The sequence below is a fragment of the Pseudopodoces humilis genome, chromosome 13 (assembly GCF_049639895.1).
Source record: "Pseudopodoces humilis isolate 2021_Gansu_Grassland_sample_001 chromosome 13, ASM4963989v1, whole genome shotgun sequence".
In the NCBI taxonomy this organism is placed as follows: Eukaryota; Metazoa; Chordata; class Aves; order Passeriformes; family Paridae; genus Pseudopodoces; species Pseudopodoces humilis.
In genome coordinates, this window is record NC_142212.1 from 20,698,307 (window position 1) to 20,724,413 (window position 26,107).

General features: G+C 49.2%; 4 protein-coding genes across 11 annotated transcripts in view; 3 read left to right on the forward strand and 1 right to left on the reverse strand.

Moving 5' to 3' along the window:
• The window catches only part of IFT122 (intraflagellar transport 122), a 30,181-nt gene extending 18,558 nt beyond the window's left edge, over positions 1–11,623 (forward strand). For 2 of the 4 annotated variants that reach the window (XM_014251520.2, XM_014251523.2), the window contains 12 exons: positions 405–571; positions 1,443–1,614; positions 2,191–2,293; positions 3,814–3,954; positions 4,926–5,023; positions 5,907–6,007; positions 7,176–7,341; positions 8,312–8,423; positions 8,729–8,857; positions 9,699–9,778; positions 10,374–10,538; positions 11,200–11,623. In XM_014251520.2, coding sequence (XP_014106995.2) covers positions 405–571; positions 1,443–1,614; positions 2,191–2,293; positions 3,814–3,954; positions 4,926–5,023; positions 5,907–6,007; positions 7,176–7,341; positions 8,312–8,423; positions 8,729–8,857; positions 9,699–9,778; positions 10,374–10,538; positions 11,200–11,289 — 1,524 coding nt within the window. In that variant the 3' untranslated portion in view covers positions 11,290–11,623. The remainder of the gene's footprint in view (positions 1–404; positions 572–1,442; positions 1,615–2,190; positions 2,294–3,813; positions 3,955–4,925; positions 5,024–5,906; positions 6,008–7,175; positions 7,342–8,311; positions 8,424–8,728; positions 8,858–9,698; positions 9,779–10,373; positions 10,539–11,199) is intronic. The other 2 variants (XM_014251521.2, XM_014251522.2) reach the window with 2 other exon arrangements.
• A 90-nt stretch (positions 11,624–11,713) lies between these two features.
• Positions 11,714–19,031, forward strand: RHO (rhodopsin). Its single transcript, XM_005521947.2, has 6 exons — positions 11,714–11,783; positions 12,892–15,476; positions 16,402–16,570; positions 16,685–16,850; positions 17,093–17,332; positions 17,721–19,031. The coding sequence occupies exons 2-6, from the start codon at positions 15,116–15,118 to the stop codon at positions 17,838–17,840; spliced, it is 1,056 nt and encodes a 351-aa protein (XP_005522004.2). The 5' UTR covers positions 11,714–11,783; positions 12,892–15,115; the 3' UTR covers positions 17,841–19,031.
• A 78-nt stretch (positions 19,032–19,109) lies between these two features.
• Positions 19,110–21,941, forward strand: H1-8 (H1.8 linker histone). Of its 3 annotated transcripts, none has more exons than XM_088061840.1 (5): positions 19,110–20,525; positions 20,721–20,986; positions 21,066–21,198; positions 21,276–21,334; positions 21,413–21,941. In XM_088061840.1, exons 1-5 carry the CDS (start codon positions 20,510–20,512, stop codon positions 21,815–21,817), a joined length of 879 nt encoding a protein of 292 aa, XP_087917966.1. In that variant the 5' UTR covers positions 19,110–20,509; the 3' UTR covers positions 21,818–21,941. The 3 variants fall into 3 exon arrangements, with proteins under 3 accessions (XP_087917966.1, XP_087917968.1, XP_087917967.1); XM_088061842.1 differs by having other exon boundaries at positions 21,078–21,198; XM_088061841.1 differs by having other exon boundaries at positions 20,724–20,986.
• Positions 21,942–22,092: 151 nt separating this feature from the next.
• PLXND1 (plexin D1) overlaps positions 22,093–26,107 on the reverse strand; it is a 68,727-nt gene continuing 64,712 nt past the window's right edge. For all 3 annotated transcript variants that reach the window (XM_014251755.2, XM_088061838.1, XM_014251754.2), the window contains one exon: positions 22,093–25,948. In XM_014251755.2, coding sequence (XP_014107230.2) covers positions 25,832–25,948 — 117 coding nt within the window. In that variant the 3' untranslated portion in view covers positions 22,093–25,831. The remainder of the gene's footprint in view (positions 25,949–26,107) is intronic.

Sequence of the window (26,107 nt, forward strand, 5' to 3'; positions counted from 1 at the left end):
AACTTGGAATTGATCTGTTAGAGTTTTTAGATTAGTACCACTTTGTTTTGGGAAGACCTGTTCCTGACAAGCTTGCAGAAATCATAACTTGTATCCAGGCTTAGCAGAGAGCAAGAGGGACATTAGTGTTGCCTCTGAGGCACCAGCATTGTCTTCTCTGGGCCTGGCCACAACCTCCTGCTTTTTTATTTTTAATTCAGAGCTGTCTAAATAGGAGACGTGCCATTGTTTCCTCCCAGTCATTGATGATGAGCTGCTGAAGGCTGACTCAGTCCATGGAGTATTTCTGTCCTTGGGAGGCATCATAATATCCATTTCAAAAGCCTTTATCTGTTTTAGAGTTTAGACTGTAATGATGTTTGTGACCAGAAGGTAATGCAGACTTTTGTATTGCACTATTGCAGGAATTTCTGGGATCTGGAGATCCCAAAGACACAAAGATGCTGATAAAAAAGCAAGCAGACTGGGCCAAGGATATCAATGAGCCAAAGGCAGCAGTGGAGATGTACCTCTCTGCTGGCGAGCACATGAAGGCCATCGAAATCAGCGGGGACCACGGCTGGGTGGATATGTAGGTCTTTTGTCACCTCAGAGATAATGTATAATAAAAGCTTGAATAAGATACCATGAATTCCACATAATTTTAAAAGAAGACCAAATGTATTTGGTATCTGCCTTTATATCAGATTGAGTAGCTGAAAAACACCTATGATTAAAAATGTTTTAAAAGTTGCATATGTTTAGAGGGTAGGGCCATAAATATGTTACAAAAACAAATGCATTACAGCAGTGAAGTATGCATGGGTTTGAGATTGTCTAAAATAGCCTGAATGCCTTCAGAGTAATTTTCACAGCAGTAGTTGTACCAGGTAGACCACTGCTGCTGTTGTCAGCTGTTTAGAGTGATCATCTAGAGGGTAGAGAAGTCACCTGGAGCACAGAGTCTTTAGAAATTCTGTGGCCACTCCTGTTGCTGGACATTTCTCATCAATGTAGGTGGCACTTTGGGTCATTTGCTGAATTGCCTTAAGATCTTGGCCAGGCCCCTCAGGCTGGCCTTGCCTCTGCTTTGCTGTGTGGCTTTGCTGTGTGGCACAGGGGGTGATATTTATTCAGGAGCCTGTTGCTCAGGTCAGGGTTGGGGAAGTGTGTCCTGTGCCACTGAGTCGTGCAGGACGTGTTCCTCCTCCATCTGCACAGCTCTGCACAGAGTCTGAGATACAGAGCTGAATGTCAGCAAAGAGGGAAGGAAGGGGTTGGAGTTTGCAAAAGGAGAAAGTTATTTGGATTGTTTACTGAAACTGTTTAAACGGTGTTGCATGGTAGTACCATTAGGATATTTATTAAATGTTAACTGATTAAAGGTGAAGTTATGACAATAATCAAAAGGCAAAGCACCAAGGCAGAATCTGAAACATCTGGCTTCTTTCTGCTGAGTGTAGGTTAATCGAAATTGCTCGAAAACTGGATAAAGCTGAGCGTGAGCCTCTGGCCAAATGTGCCTTCTATTTTAAGCAACTTGATAACCCCGGCTATGCTGCAGAAATCTACATGAAGGCTGGTGACCTGAAAGCCTTGGTCCAGCTCCACGTGGAGACTCATCGCTGGGAAGAAGTAAGTGTGCCCCTAATTTCTGTTTTGAAAACCACTGCTTCTTACTGTCACTGGTTGCAACAAAAAAAGGGGGCAAATGTCTGGCTTCCCCAGGACTGTAGTGAGGGAGAGGCAGGTGGGGAGGATGGGAGGCTTCTGCAGAAGGATTCAGAGTATTCAGTTAATTGTGTATGCCAGCATGTATTTGGCAGTGGTGTGGTTTTCTGAAAGTGAATCTGAACTGCATTTATGGTGATACTCCAATTCCTTTAGAAGATGTATTCAGTAAAAATATAAATATTTTTTGTCTCTTGCAGGGAAATCTACTAAATTTCCCAGATAATCACTTTCAAGTCTTTCTGTTTCAATAGTCAGTCTGTTATTATGCTAAGCTTCTTTTCTTTTGTTTTTGATTGCTTTTTATTTTCAAACACGTAAGTTTCATACTGGAGAAAATACGAATTACACCCTCTATTCTGTGTATATGTTTCATTGTGAATTTTCTTAGAGCTGAAGCATTGATCCCATGGAATATTTTAAACCCTTTAACTGTTTAAACTATGCACTATTCTAAGAATGATTTTTTATTTATATCAGGCATTTGCTTTGAGTGAGAAGCATCCTGAATTCAAAGATGAAGTCTATGTCCCTTATGCTCAGTGGCTGGCAGAGAATGATCGATTTGAAGAAGCCCAAAAAGGTGAGAATGTCACTGACAGATCCCTGCTCACTCCACATTTATTCCAGAATATGCAGACTCTGCCCTGGCAAATTTTCTTATCAGTGGTACTCAAAACCAAATATAACCCATGTTTTCATATTGGTTTTAAAATAACTGGAAATCTTACTTTATAGGAAAATGTGATGGATCTATCAAAAATGATGGCATCTAAATATAAGTCCAGATTTTCTGTCTTGTTGTGTATCTGAATGTGGCATGTAAGAGGTATTTGGCATATAATCTTGACTGTTGTAAGTTTTTTATCCCACAAAAATTCAGAATATGGCAGCCCTCCTATAAATGTGAAAAAGCCCTCTTATTACATGAAAAATGTATTTTTTCCTTCTATTTAGGTAATACTGGATTTGTGCAAGTCAAGTTTTCCAGTTTCTTTAAGGTTTTTGTGGGGTTTGTTTGGCTTGGAAGATTACATTTGAACAGAAGCATCAACTTTCAATCCTGTGGAAAGGCTTCAAAATTCAGTCCACAAACTCTTTGAGAGACAAGGAGCTGTTGGAGTGAGCTCTGTGCAGTGCCTGGGCTCAGGTGCAGTTCCAGGTGCACCTGCTGTTCCTGAGCCAGCTGGGGTCCTGAACTGCTTGGCTTGGAAGGGCCCAGGCAGGGAACGAGCTGGGTCTGATCTGCCTCCACACCAGAGGAGTTTGGCAGTGAGTGTTGGAGCAGCTGCTTTAGGGCAGGTGGTAGTTTGCCCTCTCTTGAATGAGGGTTAGAGGCCCCATTTGCTCCACAAAGCTCTGTGCTGCTGAGGCTCAGCAAGTGTAGGTGCCCAGACCTAGAGGAGCTGGAGGTCCTCATGTCACTGTTCTGGTCTCAGAACAGAATGTGAGGTCTGGTTCAAGCTGGGCTGGCTTCACTCAGGGGGCAGCAGTGCTGTGGGGTTGGGCTTTTTGGGCTTGGGTCCCCCTCAGCCCTCTTCCTTCATATGGAGACTGCATTGGCCAAATGCATGTTTGCCAAGTGAGAATTCACAATGTTACCTGGTACATCAGAAAAGGTGCTGCTGTTAGTAAATGACAGAAGGGTGTAGTAGCTGTATTCTTTTAAAGTATTCAGCACAGTACTTTTAAAGCATTCATACACACCAGAGCACTGACTTCAGACAATTTATTGTAGTTTTGAGTGAAGTTGTGATTTTCAGTGTTTGGAGATCACTGTTGTTTGTACAGAGATCTAATCATCACAGCATCTTCTCTCTTTTCTATTTAAAAAAAAAAACCCAGCAACCAGTATTACACATACTCCTTAAACTCAAGAGCTGCTGAGACAGTGTAAAAGCTTCAAAATGCCTACAGGTTCTTCTCATGTTCCATTAATGTCACTGCTTTCAAGGAGGAAAATACCGGTGTATAATCCCTTTTATCCTGCCCAGGACAGAGTGTTTGATATGAGCTAAATAGACTGTTCTCAATTCAAAAACATTAATTTCCGTTAATTGATGTAATCACACTGTAAACTCCCCTTTGTTTTGGGCTCTGTAGCGTTTCACAAGGCTGGCAGGCAGAGAGAGGCTGTGCAGGTGCTGGAGCAGTTAACACACAACGCCGTGCTTGAAAGCCGATTTAACGACGCAGCCTATTATTACTGGATGCTTTCCATGCAGTGCTTAGACATAGCCCAAGGTGAGTCACCGAAAGGAAGCGTGTGTTTGTTACCTTATTGTGCTCGTAGACAAACAGCTCCTGCATTGTGATAGCACTGCTGCAGCTGCTTCACTGCTGCCTGGCTTGGTTTGGGGTTTTTCTGCTGTGCATATCTCGGGCTTGTACTATTTTTGTAGTACCCTGTTTTTCCCATGTGCTAATTTAAAACAAATAAACAAACCAGCAACATCAGCAGTCACAAGGCTCCTTCTGAAGTCTGGCTGGGATGAAAACCCTGCCTCCTGGGACCATGTATCCTCCTGTACCTTCCCACCACACCTATTGTCTGGAGGGCTAATGTGCAAGTAAATAAAAGATACTGGAGAGTAAGTTACCTCAAGTGTCTGAATATAGGTTAGGGAGGTTACAAATTATTTCTGCCAACAGGTAAAACCAATTGATTGCTAGCTGTCATCTTGTCTCCCAAGTGTATGTCACTGAGAGAGAGGTGTTAGTAGTTAATAGGTGTAGTTTAGTGATAATGAATACAGAAGATTTGGAATACTGCCTTTGCCGGGTGCTCTAAGTCCCTTTGGTTTTCATTCAGCTGATCTGTCACCCCTCAGGTGTTTGAGATGCACATTTTTCCAAACAGCTTAGTAGTGTATTTGGTATTTGTGAAAGTTTTAAAGACTAATTGTATTTGTGAACTCTGGCATTCTGGAAGAGGTTTCCAGGGATGCACACCTGCTGCTTTCCCCCTGTAGATCAGCTGTAGCCTCTGGCTGTGTCAAACCCTTGCCTCATCTGTTCTGTGTTTTGCCATGCTTGTTTCAGGCCAGAGGTTTGCTCAGAAGAGTAGCAACTCTGCAAACACATGACTTGCATGGGTAGAGGGACCATACATGACCTGGTGCATACCTCCTCGGACAGTGCTGGTGCTAAAATCCTCCAGCTGGGTCTCACAGCCTGCTCTTTGAGACTGACACAAATGCCTTTGCCTCCCACAGAGAACCAAGGACAGCAGACTGAAATGTTGAAGAAGTTTCATCACTTCCAGCATTTGGCAGAAGTTTACCATGTCTATCACTTTATTCAAAGATACACTGTAAGATACCCTCTTTAGAATTGTGTACTTATGCTTCCTGAGGTTTTCTCCATAGGGAGTCCAGAAATAACTAGGCCTTTTCAGGAAATTATTGAATGTACATCAGTGATAACTGTATAGTAACTTTATTTGTTTATTTAACTTTATTTTATTTTATTAGACAGTCTTCAGCTGTCTTGTACAAGAACTTGCTCAGCTCCTTAGGGCTGCAGGTGGGGCAGGGCTGTGCCAATGCCTGACCTCCCTCCTGCCCATGGCCCTTTTTGCTGGTTGCCTTGGTTTGGTCCCATGGTACCTGAGCCTGTGCTCCTGCACAGGCCAGGGGCAGTTTTTCCTTAGTCATTGGAAAACAGGGTTGAACAGAAGAAGGCATGCTAGCCTAGGGATTTGCACAGGGTGCTATGTGTGTCACTGATGTGCAGTCACGAGTGAGGAGCTCCTACTAATTCCAGCAATTAGAGTTGTGTTGCCATCCTTGTTGGTGCAAGTATCTGTTGTAAAACATTGAGAACCTTTGCTCTGTGCCCTTGCCCAAAAGAAGATTCTGTGCTGTGGAGTCTTTGCTGTCTACTCTGCTGACTACTGCAGATCTCACAGTGCTAGAGACTCTGCACTGTGGCTGTGCAGACTGCCCTCATTTTTAAATAACCTGTTAAAGGTTCTGTCTTAGCCACACTGATCTCTCTGTCTCTCTTCTGTATGTATCAGGTATGATATTGGTAATAAAGACATACAAAAGCCAGTCATTATGTTCTGTCAGCACCTCTTTTCTCAATGGATGAAAGAAACACAGTACTAGAGATGCCTTGTGCTGTGTTGCTTACTGATGTAAGTTGTTGGTTTTCCAGCTTAGAAAAGTGTGTCTATGTTTTTGATACCACAGGAGGAGCCTTTCAGCTTCCACTTGCCTGAAACTCTCTTCAATATTTCCAGATTTCTGCTTCACAGCTTAACAAAGGAGACTCCTTTGGGGATCTCAAAAGTGTATCCTTCCAGTACAGTAAAAAAATCTAGAAATTATCATGTGATACATGAAAGGAATAACTGCTGTTGGTCCAAGGCAGGGATGTCCTGCAGGGAATCTTCAGTGTCAGCTGTTAGTTATTTTTAATGGGAACTGACTTTTGTCCCTTAGGAATAATCAGCATCTTCAAACTATTGTGTGCTGAGTTTATTGTGCACTAGTTTATTTGTTATAGTTTTGGAGAGCCGTGCAGATCAACTAACATGTAACTCTGCAAGGCCACCTTGAACACCTGCCTGGTCTGGTGTGTCACCTGTGTCACAGGGGCACGTTCTAGGACACCACAGTCTGCAAAAAGCTGTTGGCTCTGAATCTTGATGGTATTGGTGCAGGGAGACTGATCTGAAACAGAAGTGGGGGAACCCAGGAGCTTTTGCTTTCCATGAGGCTGGTGTGGCCTGTCAAGCCAACATCTGCATGGTTTTGTTAGTGCCTAGTGAGCTCTGGGGAGCATTTCCTAAATGGGCTGTGTGAGCCCAGTGAAATGCACCTTTCTGGAAGAGATGCCAGAAGGTCACTGGATGCCCTAGGGACGCCTTGTCTTGGTTTGACTTCATTGCTGGCTTTGGATGGGATGTTAGCTTTCTTTTTCATAACTTCCTCACTTACATAGAATCTTTCATGAAGTCTTTGAAAACAGGCCTTGTGATCAGTAGGTGTAAACAGCAGTTTCTGTTTCACTCTGGTGAAAGGGAAGGACAGCACCTGGCTACTACATGGGGCACACTCTTCAAATCACATCAGGTGTATTTACTCAGTGTCAGTGGGTTACTTATGCTGTAAAAAATGTTTGGATTTTGTTTTTTTTAATTGGCTGGGGGAAAATGCATGCACTCCAAAATTACTGAAATATTGTAAATGGAGTCAGAATATTTAACCATAGCAGCATTTATGTAGGGTCATTCCTGACAAGGTCGTTCCTTACCTTGCTAATAATTGCCCACGGATGTTTTGATAGTCCTTTCACACATGCTTGTAAATGAAGTTCTGTAAATAGATTTCTCTGGTTAAAGCCTGTTTGAAGTCCCAGAGCTGGATATGCTTCATTGCACAACTTCCATGATTGGACAGAATATTGTGTTTTTTGCTAAATGTTGTATGTATTTTTATTCCTTAATTGAATTATAGCAATACATTATTGGCCCTGGCAAAGCAGAGTAAAGCTCTTGGTGCATATAAATTGGCTCGTCATGCCTATGACAAGCTGCATGGACTGCAGATCCCAGACAGGTTCCAGAAATCCGTGGAGCTGGGCAGCCTGACAATCCGATCCAAGCCATTCCATGACAGTGAAGTAAGCTGTAATGTGTTTCATGTTAATCATTAATATGTGGCCTAATCCTAGAATATGAGATCCTGTGTGCACAAAACAATCTGAAATACATTATTCATGGCTCTGTGATATAATTATTGTTTCTGCTGGAAACACAGTCCTTTTATTGTTATTCTTCAAGTCAGACTTCATTCTGCTCCTGAGAGCAAATTAAAATCAGCCCTCTCTTTGTGGGCAGCTTCCATCCTCCCTCTCCTCTCTTGCAGTCACCTTCTTCGCTGCCGATTAATTCTTCCAAGCCCTTTTCTCCCCAGTTCACATGCTATTGTTCCACAGTCTTTGTTTCTCTCTCCAGCTGGAGGTCACTTTCATTTATCCCACTCCGAGCACTCTTTTCCTCCTCCCTCCATCCCTTCAGTGACCTTCCTTCCGTAAATCTTATTTTAACACCTTTTCTTCTTTCACTGAAGTCTGGCTTTCTGCAGTGTTCTATAAAGCCATGTCTCAGGGAGTACTCACTAAAAATAAATTGCATTGTACCAGTGAACATGCACCTGGCCTCCTGAAATAATAGAAACACACCCTTTAAGAACTGCCTAAAATAACTGCTCTTGAAAAGAGAGGAATTAATTGGGGAACCTAAATTTGACCAAATCTTAGAGCAAAAAACTTTGCTTCAGTAAACTTCTCTTCAGCTTCTTTTTGTCCCTGTGTATTTGATGCAGAATTCTGCTTCTCTTACTGCAAAGGCAAGGTGAAAATTTAATTGTTAAAATGGTGAAGACAGCTATTTTTAATGGGAGAACTTGCTGGTTTGTTAAAAAGGGAAACATTTTCAGATGTTGAAGGATCTGATTTCACAGCACTGCTTCTGCAGACTGGTGCTGGTGTTGTGTCAGTGCTGTCAGCCGAAGGGGCCGTATTTAACTGAAAACAAAGAGCTGGGGATGTGCAGGTCTGTGATTACCATGCTCTCAACCTGTCTTTTCAGGAGCTCGTGCCCCTGTGTTACAGGTGCTCCACCAACAACCCTTTGCTGAATAACCTGGGGAATGTCTGCATTAACTGCAGGCAGCCTTTCGTCTTCTCGGCCTCCTCCTACGGTGCGTTGGGACATCACGTTTGCTTGCTTTACTGTTGTTAAATTGCACTAGGTGGGGGTTGTTGGCTCTCACTGCAGAGCATTGTTTTATGGCCAGACACTGCAATGCATCTAGTGTTCTGTGAAGGTAAACACAATCCTTTCAGAAATGCAGGGGGTTTGGTTTGCTGTAATTTTATTTTAGTTAATTTGTTTCATGGGAGAAGGTGGGCAGAGCACCACAGATGTGAAGGAGCACAGTATCTGCCATGAGCCATTCCCTGAGCTCCTGCAGGTCAAACACTTCCTGCCTTTCCCAACTTTTAGAGGTGCTGCATCTGGTTGAGTTCTATTTGGAAGATGGCATCACAGATGAAGAAGCTGTAGCTCTTATTGATCTTGAAGCTCCAAGAGGGAGTAAAAGAGAGAATAAATGGCAAGAGATGATGAGTGACCGTATCCTTTTGATTAGAATTGGTTTAGTTTTCTTAGGGAAAAATGAAACGATTTTGAGTTTATTTTTCCCCCTAGATTTAAACCTTTCTTTTTGTCATATGACTGATGTAAGTACAATTGCATCTTGTTTCTTTGTCATGTTACAGTATATATAGTATAACAACCAAAATATGGTTTAGCTAAACCTAATATTGTTAAGATGCTTTTCCATCAGGACAGTTTAGTTATAATCCTGTGCAATGTTTATTTTTAACAGTGAAATGCCATGCTTTACCTATCCTGTGTGGACTGCTTTCTGACAAGGATGGGGGGAATCTGGAGTGTGTTGCCTCCAATAACAGCTTCCTTTAGAGGCTGCTTTCTCTCAGCCAAGGGAAGTAGCACTTCACAACTGTTCCTGTTGAGATCTGGTTTGGAATGCTTTGGCATCCAGAGCTCCCAGTTGCTGGGGGGATTATAGAACATGAGATGTAGAGTACTGCACAAGAACACACAAATTCTGACTAAAGCTGCCCAAAAATGTAAATTCAATGGATTGCTTTCTTTGCTCTGTCATCTGTGGAAGGGTAAGAGCTGATGTCATGCCTGGCTGTGGTCAGTCTCTTCTGGCTGTTCTACAGCAGCTGCAGTGATAAACTTCCCCAGGCACTGGAAATCCCAGCAAGGCCTTCTTGGTACTTTGTGTAAAATGGCCTGGGCACTGTCACAGTTTGAGATACTCTGAAGCAGCAAGGGTACTGATCCTGCTGGGGTGCTCTCACACTGATTCTGTCAGTGCTGCCTATGGTAAGCAGAGCCAGTTTTACATGAATTCTTGTCCTTCCTTAAGACATGCATCCAGATACTCAGAGTTTGAAGCTTGATGACAATACAGATATAACTGAAGATGATGATCCCTTTACAGCAAAACTGAGCTTTGAGGTAAGAACTGTACATGTGTTTACCAACAGAAATTAATAGAAAATTTTACTTTACAAAGCTGCTTTTCTGGTGTGTATGTGGTACAAAGAGAGCTGCAGAGCAGGGAACTGGGAAGAGGGATGGCACTTGAGAGGGAAATGGACTAACCAGTTAACTCCTCCCTTAAGAACACAAACAAGACCCCTCAAAACAAACTAAACAGCAAAACCCCCACAAAAACCCCCCAAACAACAAACAAACACAAACCTCACAAAACAACAAATACTTTAAACCAAACACTCCTAGAATTTTGTTTCCTCACCATGCACTGGTACAGCAGCAACACACCTGTAGAGCAGGCCTTACTGGGAGGGTTTCATAGAGACTGTGAGCACGGCTGTTACTTGCAAGGAATTGTGTTAAAGAGATAAGGGAAGCTCACTGGAAACAGATGTGGCTGGATGCTGAAGGTTTGGATAAAACTGACGGGGAGTTTGGTGGGACAAGCTTGGGCCAGTTCTGCATTAGCTTCTTCTACTGAATTTTACTTTGCTTCTTACAACAACTTAGAAATGCTCCAAGGGCTTGTTAACAGCGATTGTTTGTGCATGTGCAGCAGGGAGGCTCGGAGTTTGTGCCGGTGGTGGTGAGCCGTGCCGTGCTGCGCTCCATGAGCCGCAGGGACGTGCTGATCAAGCGCTGGCCGCGGCCGCTGCGCTGGCAGTACTACCGCTCCCTGCTGCCCGACGCCTCCATCACCATGTGTCCATCCTGCTTCCAGGTACTGCTCCAGCCACAGGTGTGGAAATAAACAAAAAGCCCTGACCAAACCTGATGGGTGAAACTCTGCTAATCGTAGAAACCTCACACTCTAAGATGTACTCAGCAAATTCCTGCGTGAGGCAGAGCAGTGAAACCCCAGCTCTGAGCTGTGTGATAGACAGAGGAGCAGCTGCCTTGGGAGACTTGGCCGTAGCTGAATTTGAGAAGTTGCCCTGAGAGCAAGTCAGAGCCTCTTGAGCAAACCTTGGCTGACCAACAGAAGCTGATTTGTATTTATTTCCTTTTGCTCTGTCTCTTTGACTTGCAGCTTGGTCTAGCAAGGAAAACCAGTCAGTGACCATTACTTGTGGTTCAGTCCTGCTCATGCCTCGCTCAGAAATGACTTTTTAAAATGCTGGAATTCAGTGATGTTTCCTTACACAACTGCCTAATTGTCCACCCTTTTGCAAGATTAGTTAATGGGTTTGTGCCTTCTCAGCAGCACTGGCAGAGGTCTGGGAAGTGCTTGCTGCTCTGTTCCAGGCTGTAGGGCCAATTCTCTGTGATCACTTCTGTGTGACCACAGAATATCTGTGATACTGAGCAGCCATTGAGCTCAGTTTGCATTTTCTTGAGCAGGGTACAGGCTAACTTGTTTTAAATATGTTCTTAATTGACAGATGTTTCACACAGAAGACTATGAGCTCCTCATACTGCAGCATAATTGTTGTCCGTTCTGTCGGCGGAGAATAGATGAGTCAAACCAGTGAAGAAAACCAGCCTTTTACCTCAACATCAGACTCTCCTGTTGGCTCAGCAAAACACTTCTTATATCTGTAGAGCTTTCCTAATAACTTAGTTACATCATCTTGTCTCATTTTGTATCTAAGAGTGGAAGAATTGTAACTATTTTTTAAAATTAAAATGTCTGGTTTTTGTGAATGTGCTCTGCATTTTCCAGACAAGCAGCAAGTGCCACAGAATTTTACAGGAACATTTCTAGGATCAAGTTCAACCTTTAAGTAATTGGTTTTTACTCCAGATTGTGCTCCTTAACACACACCAGTTGACAGATCTTCAAATAAATGGGACTATTTTTCACTATTTATTGTCTCAAAAGTTGCTATAATACTCGTGCTTCTGATCTTGAATTTCTTATTCCTTTCTATTCCATTTAGGCAAGAGCAGCATTAAGAACCCTTCAAATACAATCTGAAAAGTTCCACTACTCTTGGCACTGGGGGCATCTGACAGCCCCCCTGAGGTAGGTGCTGGCTGAGTCTGTGTGGAATTCACCCTTTGAAGAGCAGCATGTCAGGCTGTGCACACCTGAGCTCTGTGCTGCTGCCACGGAGGGCTGTGCCAAGGAGTGCTGCTGAGCACGGTGTCCCCAGCGTGGTGTCAGTCCTGAGCTGAGCTCTGTGTGTAGGTGGGAGGAGACAGACCTGCTGCTCTCTGCTGCAGCCTCATCTGGAGGCACAAGACATTGGGGGGGGCATCAGTCCCAGGCAGTGCCTGAGCCCCTACATTGGCTCTCCCTACAGGGCTGGGCAGGAGAAAGGAGAGCAAAAGCCAAGAAACTCCTGTGTTGAGATAAAGACAGCTTAGTAGCTGAAGCAGAGCTCTGCTTGAAAGTAAAGGGAAGCAAGAAGGAATTTATTCCCTGCTTCCTGGAGAGCAGGGCTCAGCATGAGTAACTCACTTGGGAAGGCAAGCACAAACCACAAACACAACATCCTCCCTTCTTCCCCCTTTCCCTGAGCTTTTATTTTGGAGCACAACATCATCTGGAGTGGCACAGCCCTTTGGCCAGCTGTCCCAGGTGTGTCCCTCTGTTCCCATTGCTGAGGGGGCAGAGCAGGGAGAACGCTCAGCCCCGCTGCAGCACCAGTGTGTTCCCACTTCAGCCAGCAGCACACAGCACCCCAGGCTGCTGTGGGGGAAGCAAACCCTGTGCCAGTGACACCAGTGTACCCCCTGGGCAGGGGAACACGGTGACCATGGCCACAGGCTCGTTCCCAGCAGCAGGAAGATGCACGTGGGTGACCAGCTCGGCTGGGAAGTGGTGCTGCTCTCAACTGGAAGCCAGCAGCAGCTGTGCCCGTGTTGAGCTCTGGTGTGATGGCAGCCTGTCTGCTCCAGCCTGCCTTTACCCTCAGTGGGAAAGGACATGAGCAACTGGCTGAGGTGCTTGGTGCTGGCAGGGCAGCTCCCACGGGAGCACTTTGCACGTGAAACGGGATGTCTGTCTGCGCCAGTTCCTCTGGAAAAGGAGACCCTGCAATCACACTGCCGGGTTTCCGAGTCCCTCGGTGCTTCCTGACCAAGTTTGCTTGATTTACCACTTTAAAAACATTCTGTTCTAATTACAGCTCGTCTGCTTTCTGACTCAGCTGTCACTGTTTGCAGTGAAGACTCTGCTATTGACATGGATAAACAATGCTGTTTGAGATGGGAGCCAGGGTGGAATTCAGCTCCTTCTGGAATTGAGCTGGCTGTGCAGTGCCAGTGGGAATGAAAAATTACAAAACTCGAGAGAAAGGCGCAAAGACAAAATGGACCAAGACAAAATGGACCAATGCTTTTTTTAAACTCTGTGAATGTAGCCGAGCTTTGAAAAGCGTTTTGGGCTTTTCTGGGCAGAAGCACTGTGCATGTCTCATGCATGATGGAGCTGTTCTAGTCCAGGCTGCCCTGTGCCATGGAGCCCACCAGCTCCATGCTGAGGAGTCCCTGCAGGTACAAGAGGTCCCCCCACAGCACTTTGGTTGGAAGCTGTTGTGAGCAATTTGCCCTGTTCCTGTCTCTCACTGCCTGCTTGTCCCACTGCTGCATCCAGCGGTGACGCACGCCAGCCCTAAGCTCTGCACAGCAGCTGCTGCCTCAGCAGTGACTTACTGCATCAGCTTAAAGTGTTTTAGGAAATAAACCTTTAATCCCTGCATGGCCAGGTACAAGTGTAAAGAGCTGCATTTGCAGTTAGAAAGTGGCACTACTCTGGCCTTGGCAACAAGTGTGAGAAATTAATTGAGAGGCACTTAGGGTGAGCAGTGTGTGTGGACCTGGTGTTAAGGTGAAGGAAGACCTTTGGGACTGTCCAGAGACTGTGGCCTGCATTGGGCTGCCAGCAAGGTCTGCCCCAGTCTGTGCTGCTGCTTCAGCTCCTTCCACCTTCCCCACTTAGAGGGCAGGTTTCCCAGCTTGGACTCTGCTCCAGAAAGAGTAAAGTGCTTTTTTCCATTAAACTTATTGCTAAGCTAACCTACAAGGAACATTGGTGAAAACTAGGCCAGGACTGGAGGAAGTTTATTAAGGCACAGAGGACATGAACTTCTGCCCACCTTGCACCTGTGAGCTCAAGCAGCTGTGGGACATCCTCCTGCACTGGATGAGGCTCTGGCGTTCACCTGCTCCTGGCTGTGCTCAGCTCCCTTCCAGCCTCTGTCATCTTCAAAGGGGCAAAGCAAAGTCTCTGTGCTCACCTCCTGTACATTTTGTCCCACTGCCTCTGAAAAATTAAGGTAACATGTAACTCAGCTGCTGGTTGGCACAAGGAATGTTTCAAGCAAAACTGGGTGCATAGAGTGGTGAGTCAGAGACACACAGGGCACAGAAGGCTCCAGCAATAGCCTTCCCTGTGGAGTTTGATTATGCAAGGTTTGAGGAGCCTGAGGCTGTCTGTCAACCACCATATGAAGCTGAGTGCTGGCTTCAGCTCTGAACCCCCAATCAGTGCCCTGGTCCAGCAGCCTCTCAGCGCCATGGCAGAATGATTCCCATCCAGGACAGATGGACTAGGTTATTTATTAGGTGTTACCAATGCAGTTGGCATGACCCAAATCAGATACAAAGACATAAAAGAGATGGCAGAATTGGTAACCTGCCAGTGGGCCAAGTGTTTCACGGTGGTGGTCAAACCTCCACAGCCAAATCCTGAGTAGAGAGGTGGCTGGAGCTTGTGGAAGAAGGTTTGGTCAACCTTCCTTCTGCAGCCTCCCACTGGCAATATGTGGAGAGGGCTCTCCAGTGGGGACTGGCTGGTCTCACAGATCCACATTCCCCTTGTGAGAATGGCGTGGTCCCTCTGTCACTGAGGGACCACGCCACACCTGCCCAACCCGGCCCCCAAACCCACAGTCCTGAGGTTTGAACCACACATGTCCCTCCTGTTAGTGGGGAAGGGAAAGGAAGAGTGAGGCTGTGCAAGGGAGCTGCTGCTTGGTTTGAGCCTCTCCAAATGAATGATGCGGTGCAGAGCTACCTCTTTTTATATCTGACCATGAGCCACGGTCTCCAACAATGACAGCACTGGCCAGAAACTGGTGTCACCTTAACACCTTCCCAGCAAAGCCAATTACCCTGGGATGATTATGATTAATAATTCTCTAAACCCTAATCATGCTGACACCAGTGCCTGGAGCTTACCCTGGTGGTGGCACTTTATAAGAGGTGCCCTGTGGAGGAGAGTGTAACTGGTTCTCCTTGGGGTGACAGTGGAGGCTGAGAGGTGGCAGGAGCTCAGTTTCAGAGACAATTTCCCCCTTGCACTAAAGAACTCCCAGAGTAAGCGCAAAGAGCGCCTCACGAACTGCAGCCATGAACGGGACAGAAGGCCAAGACTTCTACGTGCCCATGTCCAACAAGACCGGGGTGGTGAGGAGCCCCTTTGAGTACCCCCAGTATTACCTGGCTGAGCCTTGGAAGTTCTCAGCGCTGGCTGCCTACATGTTCATGTTGATTCTGCTCGGCTTCCCCATCAACTTCCTCACGCTCTACGTCACCATCCAGCACAAGAAGCTCCGGACACCTCTCAACTACATCCTTCTGAACCTGGCAGTCGCCGACCTCTTCATGGTATTTGGAGGCTTCACAACCACTATGTACACCTCCATGAATGGGTACTTTGTCTTTGGAGTAACAGGGTGCTACATCGAAGGCTTCTTTGCCACACTGGGCGGTAAGTTCTCCTGATTTTCAAATGTCTTCTGTCAGGAATTTCCCCAGATTTTAGGAGTGGGAGCAAAAACTGCTAAAATGATCTTGGAAAAACATGGTACCTGTAATGTCCTTGACCTGCTGCAGTTGTGGACTGAGGCCATTTGCCATGTTTCCAGGTAGGAGCTGAAGAAAGTGACAAGTGACACTATTTTTTAAAACTTTATTTTAGGAGCCACCTGCTCAGTATCCTGAGAACCACAGTGCAGCAATGAAAAGCAGCCAACACCAGATGTTGCAGTTGTTGAATTTGCACATCTCCTTGGCTCACTTTCTGACTTGAGAAATGACAACTTTGTTCCTCCCATTTTGCAGGGCTGAATCTGCCATTGGCTCTGGTGTGGTGCATGGCAGTACAGGCAAGCGGAGCTGGCTCTCCTCCCCATGCCAGCATGGTATGGAACCAAACAGATTTTAAACAGAAATTGGGTGTCTAAAAATGCCCTCCTCCATTTGGCTCAGCCTTCAGCCACAGCTCCAGTTTTACTGGTTTGGTCCTTGTGGCACAAGTTTCCTGGGAAGCTGTGGGTAGTGAGGGGAAGTCCTGGTATGATGGGCACTGCAAATTGTAGTGTGACCACAGGCTTGCAGGTGTGGGTGCTATCTGGGGTGGATGGTGGGATCTGCCATGAATCTCAAAACATTGCAGCGAAGTGGTTCCTGTGGGTCAGCAGTACAATGAGGAGGGGTCTTCTCACTCTGTCCCACCACATCTGCCCTTGACCGTTCTTCGTTTATCTTTCCGAACCCTCGGTGGAGATTAAGCTGCTGCCAGGGGTTGTCCTCAGGAACATCAGTCTGAGGAAGCTTCATGCTGCTATCATGTTTTATCATTTTCCTGTTTCTCAAAGTCCCTGTGTCCCTTTCTGTCCCTCTCCCTGGTGCAGGTGAAATTGCTCTCTGGTCACTGGTTGTCCTGGCTATCGAAAGATACGTTGTGGTCTGCAAGCCCATGAGCAACTTCCGCTTTGGGGAGAACCATGCCATCATGGGTGTTGCCTTCTCCTGGATCATGGCCTTGGCCTGTGCAGCTCCCCCACTTTTCGGCTGGTCCAGGTAGGGAGGGAACTGGACCCAGTGTCAGGGGTGTGGGAGCCTGGCTGGTGGCTCAGCTGTGGCTTCCAGCCCGTCTCCTGTGCTGGGTGCTGACCTGCTGGGCTCACCTTGCAGGTACATCCCCGAGGGCATGCAATGCTCGTGCGGGATCGACTACTACACTCTGAAGCCAGAGGTCAACAATGAATCTTTTGTCATCTACATGTTTGTGGTTCACTTCATGATCCCGCTATCCATCATTTTCTTCTGCTATGGGAACCTGGTTTGCACTGTCAAGGAGGTGGGTACCCGCCAGATGCAGTGGCCAATAGGGCTACCCCTGTCCCCAGTGCTGGGGAGGGGCCCACACCAGGCTCAAGAATGGTGACAGTGAGGGCCCTCCAGGGGCCAGCCTGGCCATCCATGAGGAGGGAAATAGCAAACTTCAGATGTGCAGCTTGACTACCGTGAGCCCTGACCTTGTGTCCCTACTGGTGCAGCACCCACCGGCTCTATCACATTTCCATTCCCTTCTGCCCACAGGCTGCCGCCCAGCAGCAGGAGTCTGCCACCACCCAGAAGGCAGAGAAAGAAGTGACTCGCATGGTCATCATCATGGTCATCTCCTTCCTGATCTGCTGGGTCCCCTATGCCAGCGTCGCGTTCTACATCTTCACCAACCAGGGATCAGACTTCGGGCCCATCTTCATGACCATCCCGGCATTCTTTGCCAAGAGCTCAGCCATCTACAACCCTGTGATCTACATCGTAATGAACAAACAGGTAACTGGCAGGGGGCCAGGGAACTCCTCTTTTGTGTTTATAACAGCTGGCAGAGAGTTACAGCATCTCAAGGTGCCAGTGGTCTGGAGTGGGGACTGTTTCCAGGAGATCTAGTCCTGGCACATGGGAAACTGACTCTGCAGCTCATCCTTGGTGTTGCATAAATCTCACAAATGCAAGGCCATTCCACCTGAAATAATGCAGGTGCTGGGTTGATGGAGGAGCCAGGACGGGAGCAGGCAGTGGGGCAGGAGACTCCATATAGGCATAGTTCCTCCTGCACCACAGTATTGGGGGCTTCCAAGCAGCTCTGCTGAGCTTAAAGATGGCTCTGCAGCTAGAGCTGCATGGTGTCTAGGTGTCTCACCCCAGCTTTCCCTCTCTCTAGTTCCGTAACTGCATGATCACAACCCTCTGCTGTGGCAAGAACCCACTGGGTGACGAGGACACCTCTGCTGGCAAGACAGAGACCTCCTCCGTCTCCACCAGCCAGGTCTCTCCCGCATAGGCCCCACGGGAGCAGCCAGTCCCTGGGTGCTGGCCTGGGAGCACAAACTCCCCCACCTCCACCACCACCTGCCCCTGCTTCACCATGGCAAGGCCCAGTGGGGCACACTCCTCGCTCCTGGCTCTGGGAACCCTGGGAATAAGGCTGAAAATGTGTACACACGTTTTGTAATTAACATGCAAAGGCTTAGCTCCTCTGGCATAAATCCAAACATTTCTTTTGACTTGCTGAGAGCTCATGTCCCTTCTCTGAGTGCAGACTGGGTCGGAGAGCTCTGCCATGCCTGGGCCATGGCAGTGCTGCCCTTGCCTCCCTCACCCCACCCTGACACCCCAGCCAGGGCATGTTCTGCATCTGCTGCTGCCGGGGCCGGAGCTGGGGCCGCATTCTGGCTCTTTTGCCAGAGATGGATCCTGGCCAGTGCTGCTCAGTCCCTCAGCCCCATCATGCTCTGTCTGGCCAGAGCACGTTTGGGTGCTGCAAAGTGCCCTGGCTCTGCCAGATGCTCCCAGCTCTGGCGCTGTCCCATCTGCCAGAAGTCCTGGGAGACCCTGTGGTTCCTCCAGGGGGTGGGACAGGTACCGGTGCAGGCAGGAGGGCCCTGCCAGCACAGCACAGCCGTGCAGCCCTGGTGGGGCCAGCTCTGTGCTCTGTCTCCAGCACTGGTGCAGCAGCACATGGAGAGTTTGCACCCTCGGTAGCAGCTCTGCTCCTGATCCCCCTGCACCCCTTCCCCCCAGTCCTATCTCTCTTCTTTAGGCATCTTTGGACCCCTAGGGCCAAGCCCCCAACAAGTTCACCCATGCCCCTCCCCACTTTGGCTGCGGTGGGTCTGGCCTCGGCCCAGCAGGAGGTTCTGGGCAGCTCTGGTGCCATCGAGGCACGGGGCTGATCCCCCTCCACAGCAGCAGGCACGACCCAGCAGCATATGGCTCAGCAAGGCCGACATATGTTCGAAGCACTACAAGATGGCATATTGAAATTGTAGCACTGTTCTTCATTTTTATTTTTAGTTCAGTTATACAAATAAGATGTTTTTCTCACTGTTCAGTGTTATCAACATTTGAAACTATTTTTGTACATTATTATCCTCTCTGATTTCTAATCCTATGCAGCTTTGCAAGGACTAATAGGGAATGTATAGAGCCCATGCAAGTTAAACCCTTAATAAAGAGCAATTTGCAAGTACAATTCTCTCATTATTTTTTTTATCGATACTTCTGCATATTCAGTGAAATCTAAAGATTAGAGTTTTATGAATAATTCAGTGTTTAGGCTGATGTCTGATTCATGTACTTCAAATCTGGGAGGTGGTTTTGGAGGGAAGAGGAGGAAGGATTTAGCATTATTTGCTGTCCGTGAGGCTGCACGGAGTGTGGTGGTGCCTGGCACTGTGGCTCTCCCACTCGTGGAGGACCAGCCCCAGCACAAGGCCTGGCCCCAAGCCTGCAGGCTGTCCTCACACTGTTACACCTGGCTGCTGCTGCTGGTGCTAGGGGCAAGCAAGGGTTTAGGACCCTCCTGCCAGCTCAGCCAGGTGCCAGAGGCATCACAGAGCTACCAGAGAAGTGATGGATAGAGCCAGGATGAGGAAATGCATCCAAATGTTCCGTGGTGTCAGCCCCAGCAGCTCTCCTGTGCCCCCACTATCTCCTTCCTGGGGAATTCAGAAATGGACTGGAAATGAAGCAATAAACAGGCTGGTGCTGGTCTGGGGAGGAGGACGGCAATGGGTCTATCTCCCAGCTCCTTGTTCCAGAGCTGGCTCCTACTGGCACCTCAGCCAGGATCTGGCCCCTGGGCTCAAGAGGTGAGCACAGACCTTGACAAAGTTCTCCATGGGCAGTGATTCCTCATGTTTCCAACAGACAACGCACACAAAATCCATGTGAGTCCTGCATAAAGCGGGCGGTCCCCGCAGTGAGGACATCTGCACTGTTTGTACACCAAAGAGCCAGTGGTGTTTCACTCAGGTTCTCCTCACAAGCACAGGTGCCTGCACGGAGGGGTCATGGGAGTGACAGGCCTGCCCATGTCCAGGGCTGGGAGTGCTTTCCCCTGAACATGGGATTCAGTGAGTGGGGGAAAACTGTTGTCCTGCTTGTGACAGCTGGGGATACTGGGGGAGAATTGCTCCTCCTGCCTCTGCTGGCCAGCCAAGCAGCTCCTCATTTTCCTCCTCTCACTTGTGGAATCTTCCCCCCACCCCATTATCAGAGTCCCATTTCCTAGTGAGGCCGTACCTGGTAAGGGAGACAGCACATCCCACCTTCACACTGCTCTGGGCTGGTTCCCTGTGCACCCCACAGCAAGTGTTGTCAGCAAGCTGCAATCCCAGCACCCCAACACCCAGCTAGCAGCACATAGACACCTTTCATCTGCCTGTTCAGGGTAATCATCCTGCAAAACTCCCATCTCTCATCCTCCAAACCCTCGGCTTAGGTGTGCCCCTTCCCCCTCCAGCCCCTCACAAAGCTTTGGCAGAGGGCCTTCAACTTCCAGACCCAGCTTCCACCAGGGCTTCTACCACAGCAATCAGCAGCTCCCAAGCAGCACCTGCAGCCAGGCTGCTCTTCAGATAAATTGGATGGAGGTGAGCTAGGTGTGGCAGGAGGATTTGTGGTGCTGTGGGTTGGGGTGCCTGTGACTGCCTGGGTTTGTGCACTGCCATGGAGCCTCAGCTGGGTAAGGGGTCTGCAAGTGCTGTGGGGTCCCTCAGAGCTGGAGCTTGGCTTAGGCTCTGGGCTATGATGGCTGGGGTCCCTGGGGGGCTGCAGGGATGAGCAGGGTTGTGGCTGCTTGGCTTCTGGGGGTTTTGAGGCTGCTGGGGGTGTGGGTGTCTCAGGACTGGGCTCCAGTCCCAAATGGTCCCTCTTCCAGCAGCCAAAGCTGCTGGCATAGCCCAGCGCTGTCAGGCCCAGCACCCTCCGACCCTGCAGATGATCAAGGAGGCGCTGCGGGCCCATGATGAGAAGAAGGGTGCCTCTGTTGTTGCCATCAAGCGTTTCATCCTGGCCAAGTACCCCACTGTGGATCCCATCCGCCTCAAGTACATGCTGAAGCAGGCGCTGAGTAAGGGGCTGAGCTGTGGGGACCTGGTGCGGCCCCACAACTCTTCTGCTGTGGGGGCCACTGGCACCTTCAAGGTGAGCAGGGGCTGCTGGGGCCACAGGGCTGGGACTGAGGTGCTGCCTGGCCCTGTTGACAGCCCTCTCTCACCTCCAGTTAGCACTCAAGAAATCACGGTACAAGCAGCAGCCGGGCCAGGCAGATCCTGACAGAGGACAGACCCCAAAGCCAGGACAGGAAGGGACCACCAAGGCCCCACAGGCCCCCGTGGCAGGAGCACGACAGCGAGGTAAAGAGCTGCTGGTGCTGTGAACAAGCTCACGGTGCCTGGCCCCTCCTGGACTCATCTTCTGCCCGTCCTCACAGGTGCCACCAAGCAGCAGCCAACAGCCACCAAGCAGCAGCCAAAGGCAAAGCCTGTGAAGGTGAGTCGGGGCCAGCAGTGGGGTTGGGTGGCTCATGGCATAGCAACACTCTGAGGTGCTCTCTTCTCTTCCCTGCAGGCCCAGCCACGAGCAGCAGAGAAGCCCAGGAGTGACAGAGCGAAGCATCCCCAGACTGCTGGCCGGTCCCAGGCTCATGGCCCAGGGCCTTCAGGGCCCCCCAGAGCTGCCAGCCACCGGCAGGGCCCCCAGAAAGGACACTCGGGACCCAGCACAGCTCGGGCTGCTGAGAATGCAGGAGGGACTGATAGTGACAGTTCTGCAAGTGCAGGGGCAAAGGGGCCTCAAAAGGCCCCCAAGGGAAAGAGCAAGGGGAAGGTGCCCAAAGGGGCACAGCAGGATGCCCCCAAGGCACAGGGAGGTCAAGGTCAAGCAAAGAAGCCCCGGGCGACTCCAGGAGCTGGGCAAGGGAAGGCCAGGCTGAAGAAGGCAGTCCCCATGGCAGCAGACAGAAAGGCCCCATAGGGAGCTTATTACTGCTTCAGCTGGCCTCAGGCCCTTGGGGCCTGGACTGCTTTCAGTCCCTAGGACAGGTTTTAATTCTGTGTTCACCTTATCCTAATAAAGCTTCTTCACTTGCCTCATGGAATGGCATGACTGTTGTGGTCCCTGTCCCTGTGCTTCCATCTCTCTGCCAAAATCTGCAGGGCATGGTGGTGAGCTGATGCTGCAGGTGGCTTGCCTTGCTGCCTGCCCTCATGGAGAGGTGTTCTCTCTGTCCACGTGTCCCAGCTGTGGTGCCAAGGGGCCGCTGGGTTTAGGGGCTGTACATGTGCAGGCTGACTGTGCCAGGTGACAGGCAGGGACCCCAAGACCCATGGGACACAGCATGGTGGCATTGCCATCAGGAACAGAGAAGCTCAGGCATGGTCAGTGCTGTTGTGGAACCATGTGCCCACAGCCTGTGTGAGGTGTCCAGCCCTCTGTTGTCCTGGCTGCCCTTGTGCTAATGCCTGCCTGAGCTGGGATTACAGGAGCACCAGGGTGGCAGGTCTGAGTTCATGCCATGGGCAGATGTCTGCCAGCAGAGGTGAAGCAGCCTGTGCTTTAACTATAGTAAGAGGAAGATAGAGGTGTCTTAGGGCTCAAAAACCAAGTTTGGGGTGTTACTGTTGCCTCCAGCACAGCTCGTGCTCTTATTACTGGTCTATGGCACAGTTCCCACCTACAAACTTGTGAGCTCTTGTGTATCACGCTTCCATTTAATAGCTTCAATTGCCTGAATTTCTCTTGCTAAGCCCAGAGCAGGGCCCTTCTGAAGGTCATGCTGATCGTGTAATGGGTTAAAGTCTTCCTGGGTGGGAGAAAGTAAGTGGAAGTAAAATTCTTTCTAAAGAGGATTTTGTTAATCTGCAGCTGGCCTTGCCACTGCCCTCCAAGGCTCCTGGCCTTGCTCTGGGGCTTAAGCAAGAGCTGAGCAAACTAGCTTCTCTTAAACTTCAGCCTTGACTATGCTGATGCATCTTTAAAGGAACTGGAACTTGTGTGCCCCCAGGGACAGGGTAGGGAATGGGGTAGCAGTGACTGAGCAGAGGTCATTGGATTCTCAGATGGGGGTGGCCTCACAGCAGCATGCAGCCATGTGGCAATGTCCCCAACAGCACCAGGCAGGGGCTGTGTCCTCCCTCTCACCAGCCACCAGGTGTGAAATGCAAAGCTCTCTTGCTTTGAGAAAGGCCAAATAACTTAATGTCTGGATTTAGCTTTGCAAAGAATCAACTTCCTAGTGGAAGAAGAAAATCCCTCTGGTGTCTGGAAAGCACTGCTTTTACTGGGGGAGGGGAAAGATTTAGCTGTGCCGTGGTTGTTAAGGGCTCTGGTGTCGGGGTGCAGGGAGGCACCTGACAGAAGTGAGGGTGCCTGGCTGCAGCTGCTTCTGTGGGGCTACTGATCTTCATGTGCCAACTGTCCCCTCCTGTGCCTGGCCCGGGAAGGAAGGGTGGCACTGGCTGTGGGAGTGGTGTGTGGAGAGCCCCACACAAGGAGTACAAACCTGCTCTCTCTGGGCTGCTGATCCCAAATGTGGCTTGCCTTGCATGTGCAAAACTTGTCTGTGCAGGTGTCTTCCCCGTGTGCTTGGCAGGAACTCACTCCATAGGTTCAGCACCTTGTTTTATTACAAAGATAGGCTTTGCCAGGAGTCTGCCACTTCCACTACACAGCAGGTAAGGGCACTACATCCACAACACATCTTACAAAGGGCTTGGAGGTTCAAGGCAACACTACAAACCCTCTGCTAAAGTTGTTCCTTTAAATGGTTGTAGCAACTACTTTTACTCTTTTTTTTCTTTTTTTTTCTTTTTTTTTTTTTTGTCTTTGGAAAAGAAATTAAATAATAAGACAATAGCCCCAATACATGGCCCAGCCACAGCACCTGGAGGCAAGCTCTACTTTCTCTTGGCTCACCTGTATCCTTTCCCTGTAACAAACAACATGGGGCTGTAGCTCCATGGCCCTTTCCCTGCCTCCAGCCAAGCTCAACATTCTCTGCTACCTTGGTCCTTCTCACCCTGGCCTTTCCTGTGCTGGGCCTGCCTACATCTCTGGCTATTCACAGTTTCTGAAAGACAAAAACGTCAAGAAATTTTTGTGAAATCACTTTCAAAATAAAATGTAGCCCAGCTACATTCTTAGAGTTTCTATTCTGAAGCCACATCCTCAGCAAAAACATTGAGACCTCCACAGTGTAAGTACTTTTTCTGTAGTTCTCTTTAAAAAAACCTCTGTTCTTCCCCTTTCCCTCCCTCCCTCCCCACCTTTAAACATACTGGATAGTCTACTGTTTGTTTTAAAATAGATATCTATGTACACATACACAACTCTGATGTTCTGGTTTCTGACAAACGTGGCATTACTGGAATTGATGGAACGGAGAGCACCTGTCCATGGCAGTGAATCACCCAGTTTTGGTGGACAAATTCATCTAATGCCAGACTGCATCCTAGCCAGCTGGATGACTAAGAAAGGCTTCCCTTACCCCCTCCTGCAGTGAGGTAGTAACTGTTTCTTCCCTGTGTGGCAGCCCCTGCCGTGGTGGGGCAGCAGCCTTTGCCCGAGCAGGAATGCTGGCTTTGAGCCCTGCGGGGACTCGTGTGACACTGGACACCAGAGTGGTCACAGCTGCCCAGGCTGCAGGAGGGAGAACAGGCCACCAGGCTGGGCTGGCAGGGTGCCACTGGGGTGTCTAGTCTCGGGCAAGCTCCATTTCTCTGCCACCGGGACCCTCTCAGTGACCCCAGCCTGAGCTGGGACACTCTCTACCTTAGTTTGCAGCTCTGGGTGCTGGGGATGCTCTGCTGGCCTGTGTCACTTCTGGGTTGGGTCCAGTCCCTCTGCCTTTAAGGGCTGAAAACAGGCTGGCTATGCAGCCAAGCCCCACTTTCTTGGCTGCTCTCAGGTACCAGCCACAGGGCTGGGCCCAAAGCAAGCAGAATAAGCCACTTTAGGAGACACCTCTACAGGGCTGGCCTGTGTTTGGTGATGGTCACAGGGAGAGGCAATGTCACCTGGCGTTTGCCCTGTGTGTGGCTTGGGGCTGCCAGCAGGCGCTGGCCCTGTGGGCATGAGCGGTGTTCTGGGGCTGAGGTGGTGCAGTGCCATGGACACGTGTGGAGCCAGCGTGGGGACAGGAGCTGGGGGCACGGTCCTGCCCCCACCCCACCTGCCACAGCCAGTCTGGGAGCATGCCTGGGATCGGCTGCCTGCTGGAGCATTCACTCCCCACTGCTCCAGCTGACCGTGCACGAGAGCCCAGGAAAGGCAGAACAGCCCTCCTCATGCTGACACGGACTGTGCTCCCTGCAGCTCCCAAACAGCTTTCTCCATCAGGGATAAAGTGCTTTCACCATGCCTTAGCTGCTTGGGAAGCAACTGCTTTGTCTCAGCCTCAAGTTCCCTGTGTTACCCAAGTCTCAGATGGAGGAGTGGTTATGTTTACACATACAGTACAAAAATTAAAAGGCACAAATATACACAGAATGCAGCAGATAGTGAACAGCTGATAAGAGTCCCCGGTGTTGGAAAAACATGGATGTTGGAGGGATGGAGTGGGAGCTCAGGCTGTGATGGTCTTTGCTGTCTGTGGTCATTACTCCCTGAGGTGACCCTTCTGCTTTGTGTCTGTTCCAGCCTCTGCAGCCCCGTCCCGAGGAACCACACACAGGGTTGCACATAGTGCTGACTGCTTGGGTGCTGACCAAGGGGAAACTGGTGAACTGAGCTGGCCACAAGGGTCATGCCTCCACTTCTGGCTGGCAACAGCAAATAAATTATGGGTGCCACAGTGCAGACCAGAGAGTTTTAGCTGCTCAGAAAGGTGTCTTGTGGCTTCTTGTGAAGTGAGGCAAACCTTTAGCCATGGCCAGGCTCACCCCCTCCACAAGGCTGGTTTGAGTATGACCAAGGTATGCCTGCAGCTGATGGCAGGTTCCCTTGTGGTACTGTGCTGCAAGAAAGGTCACTTCCAGGGCTGCAGCCGGCCTAGGCTTCACTGCAGGACTCATAGATGTTGTCCTCCATGAGTGCAATCACTTGCTCAAATTTGTGCTGGAGCTGGGTGCGCTTTGTCGTGGGGTTTGCATCCAGGGCGGCCACGATCTGTGGGAGACACAGGCAGGGTGCTGAGGCAGTGTGGAGTGCCCACCTGCCAGCTCAGCTCCCCCCAGCAGTCCTGTGGAGCCCAAATCCCAGCCAGAGCCCCAAAAGGGAGAGCCCACCCTGCCCCACAGCCCACATGCTCACACCCCTAGCACCCCT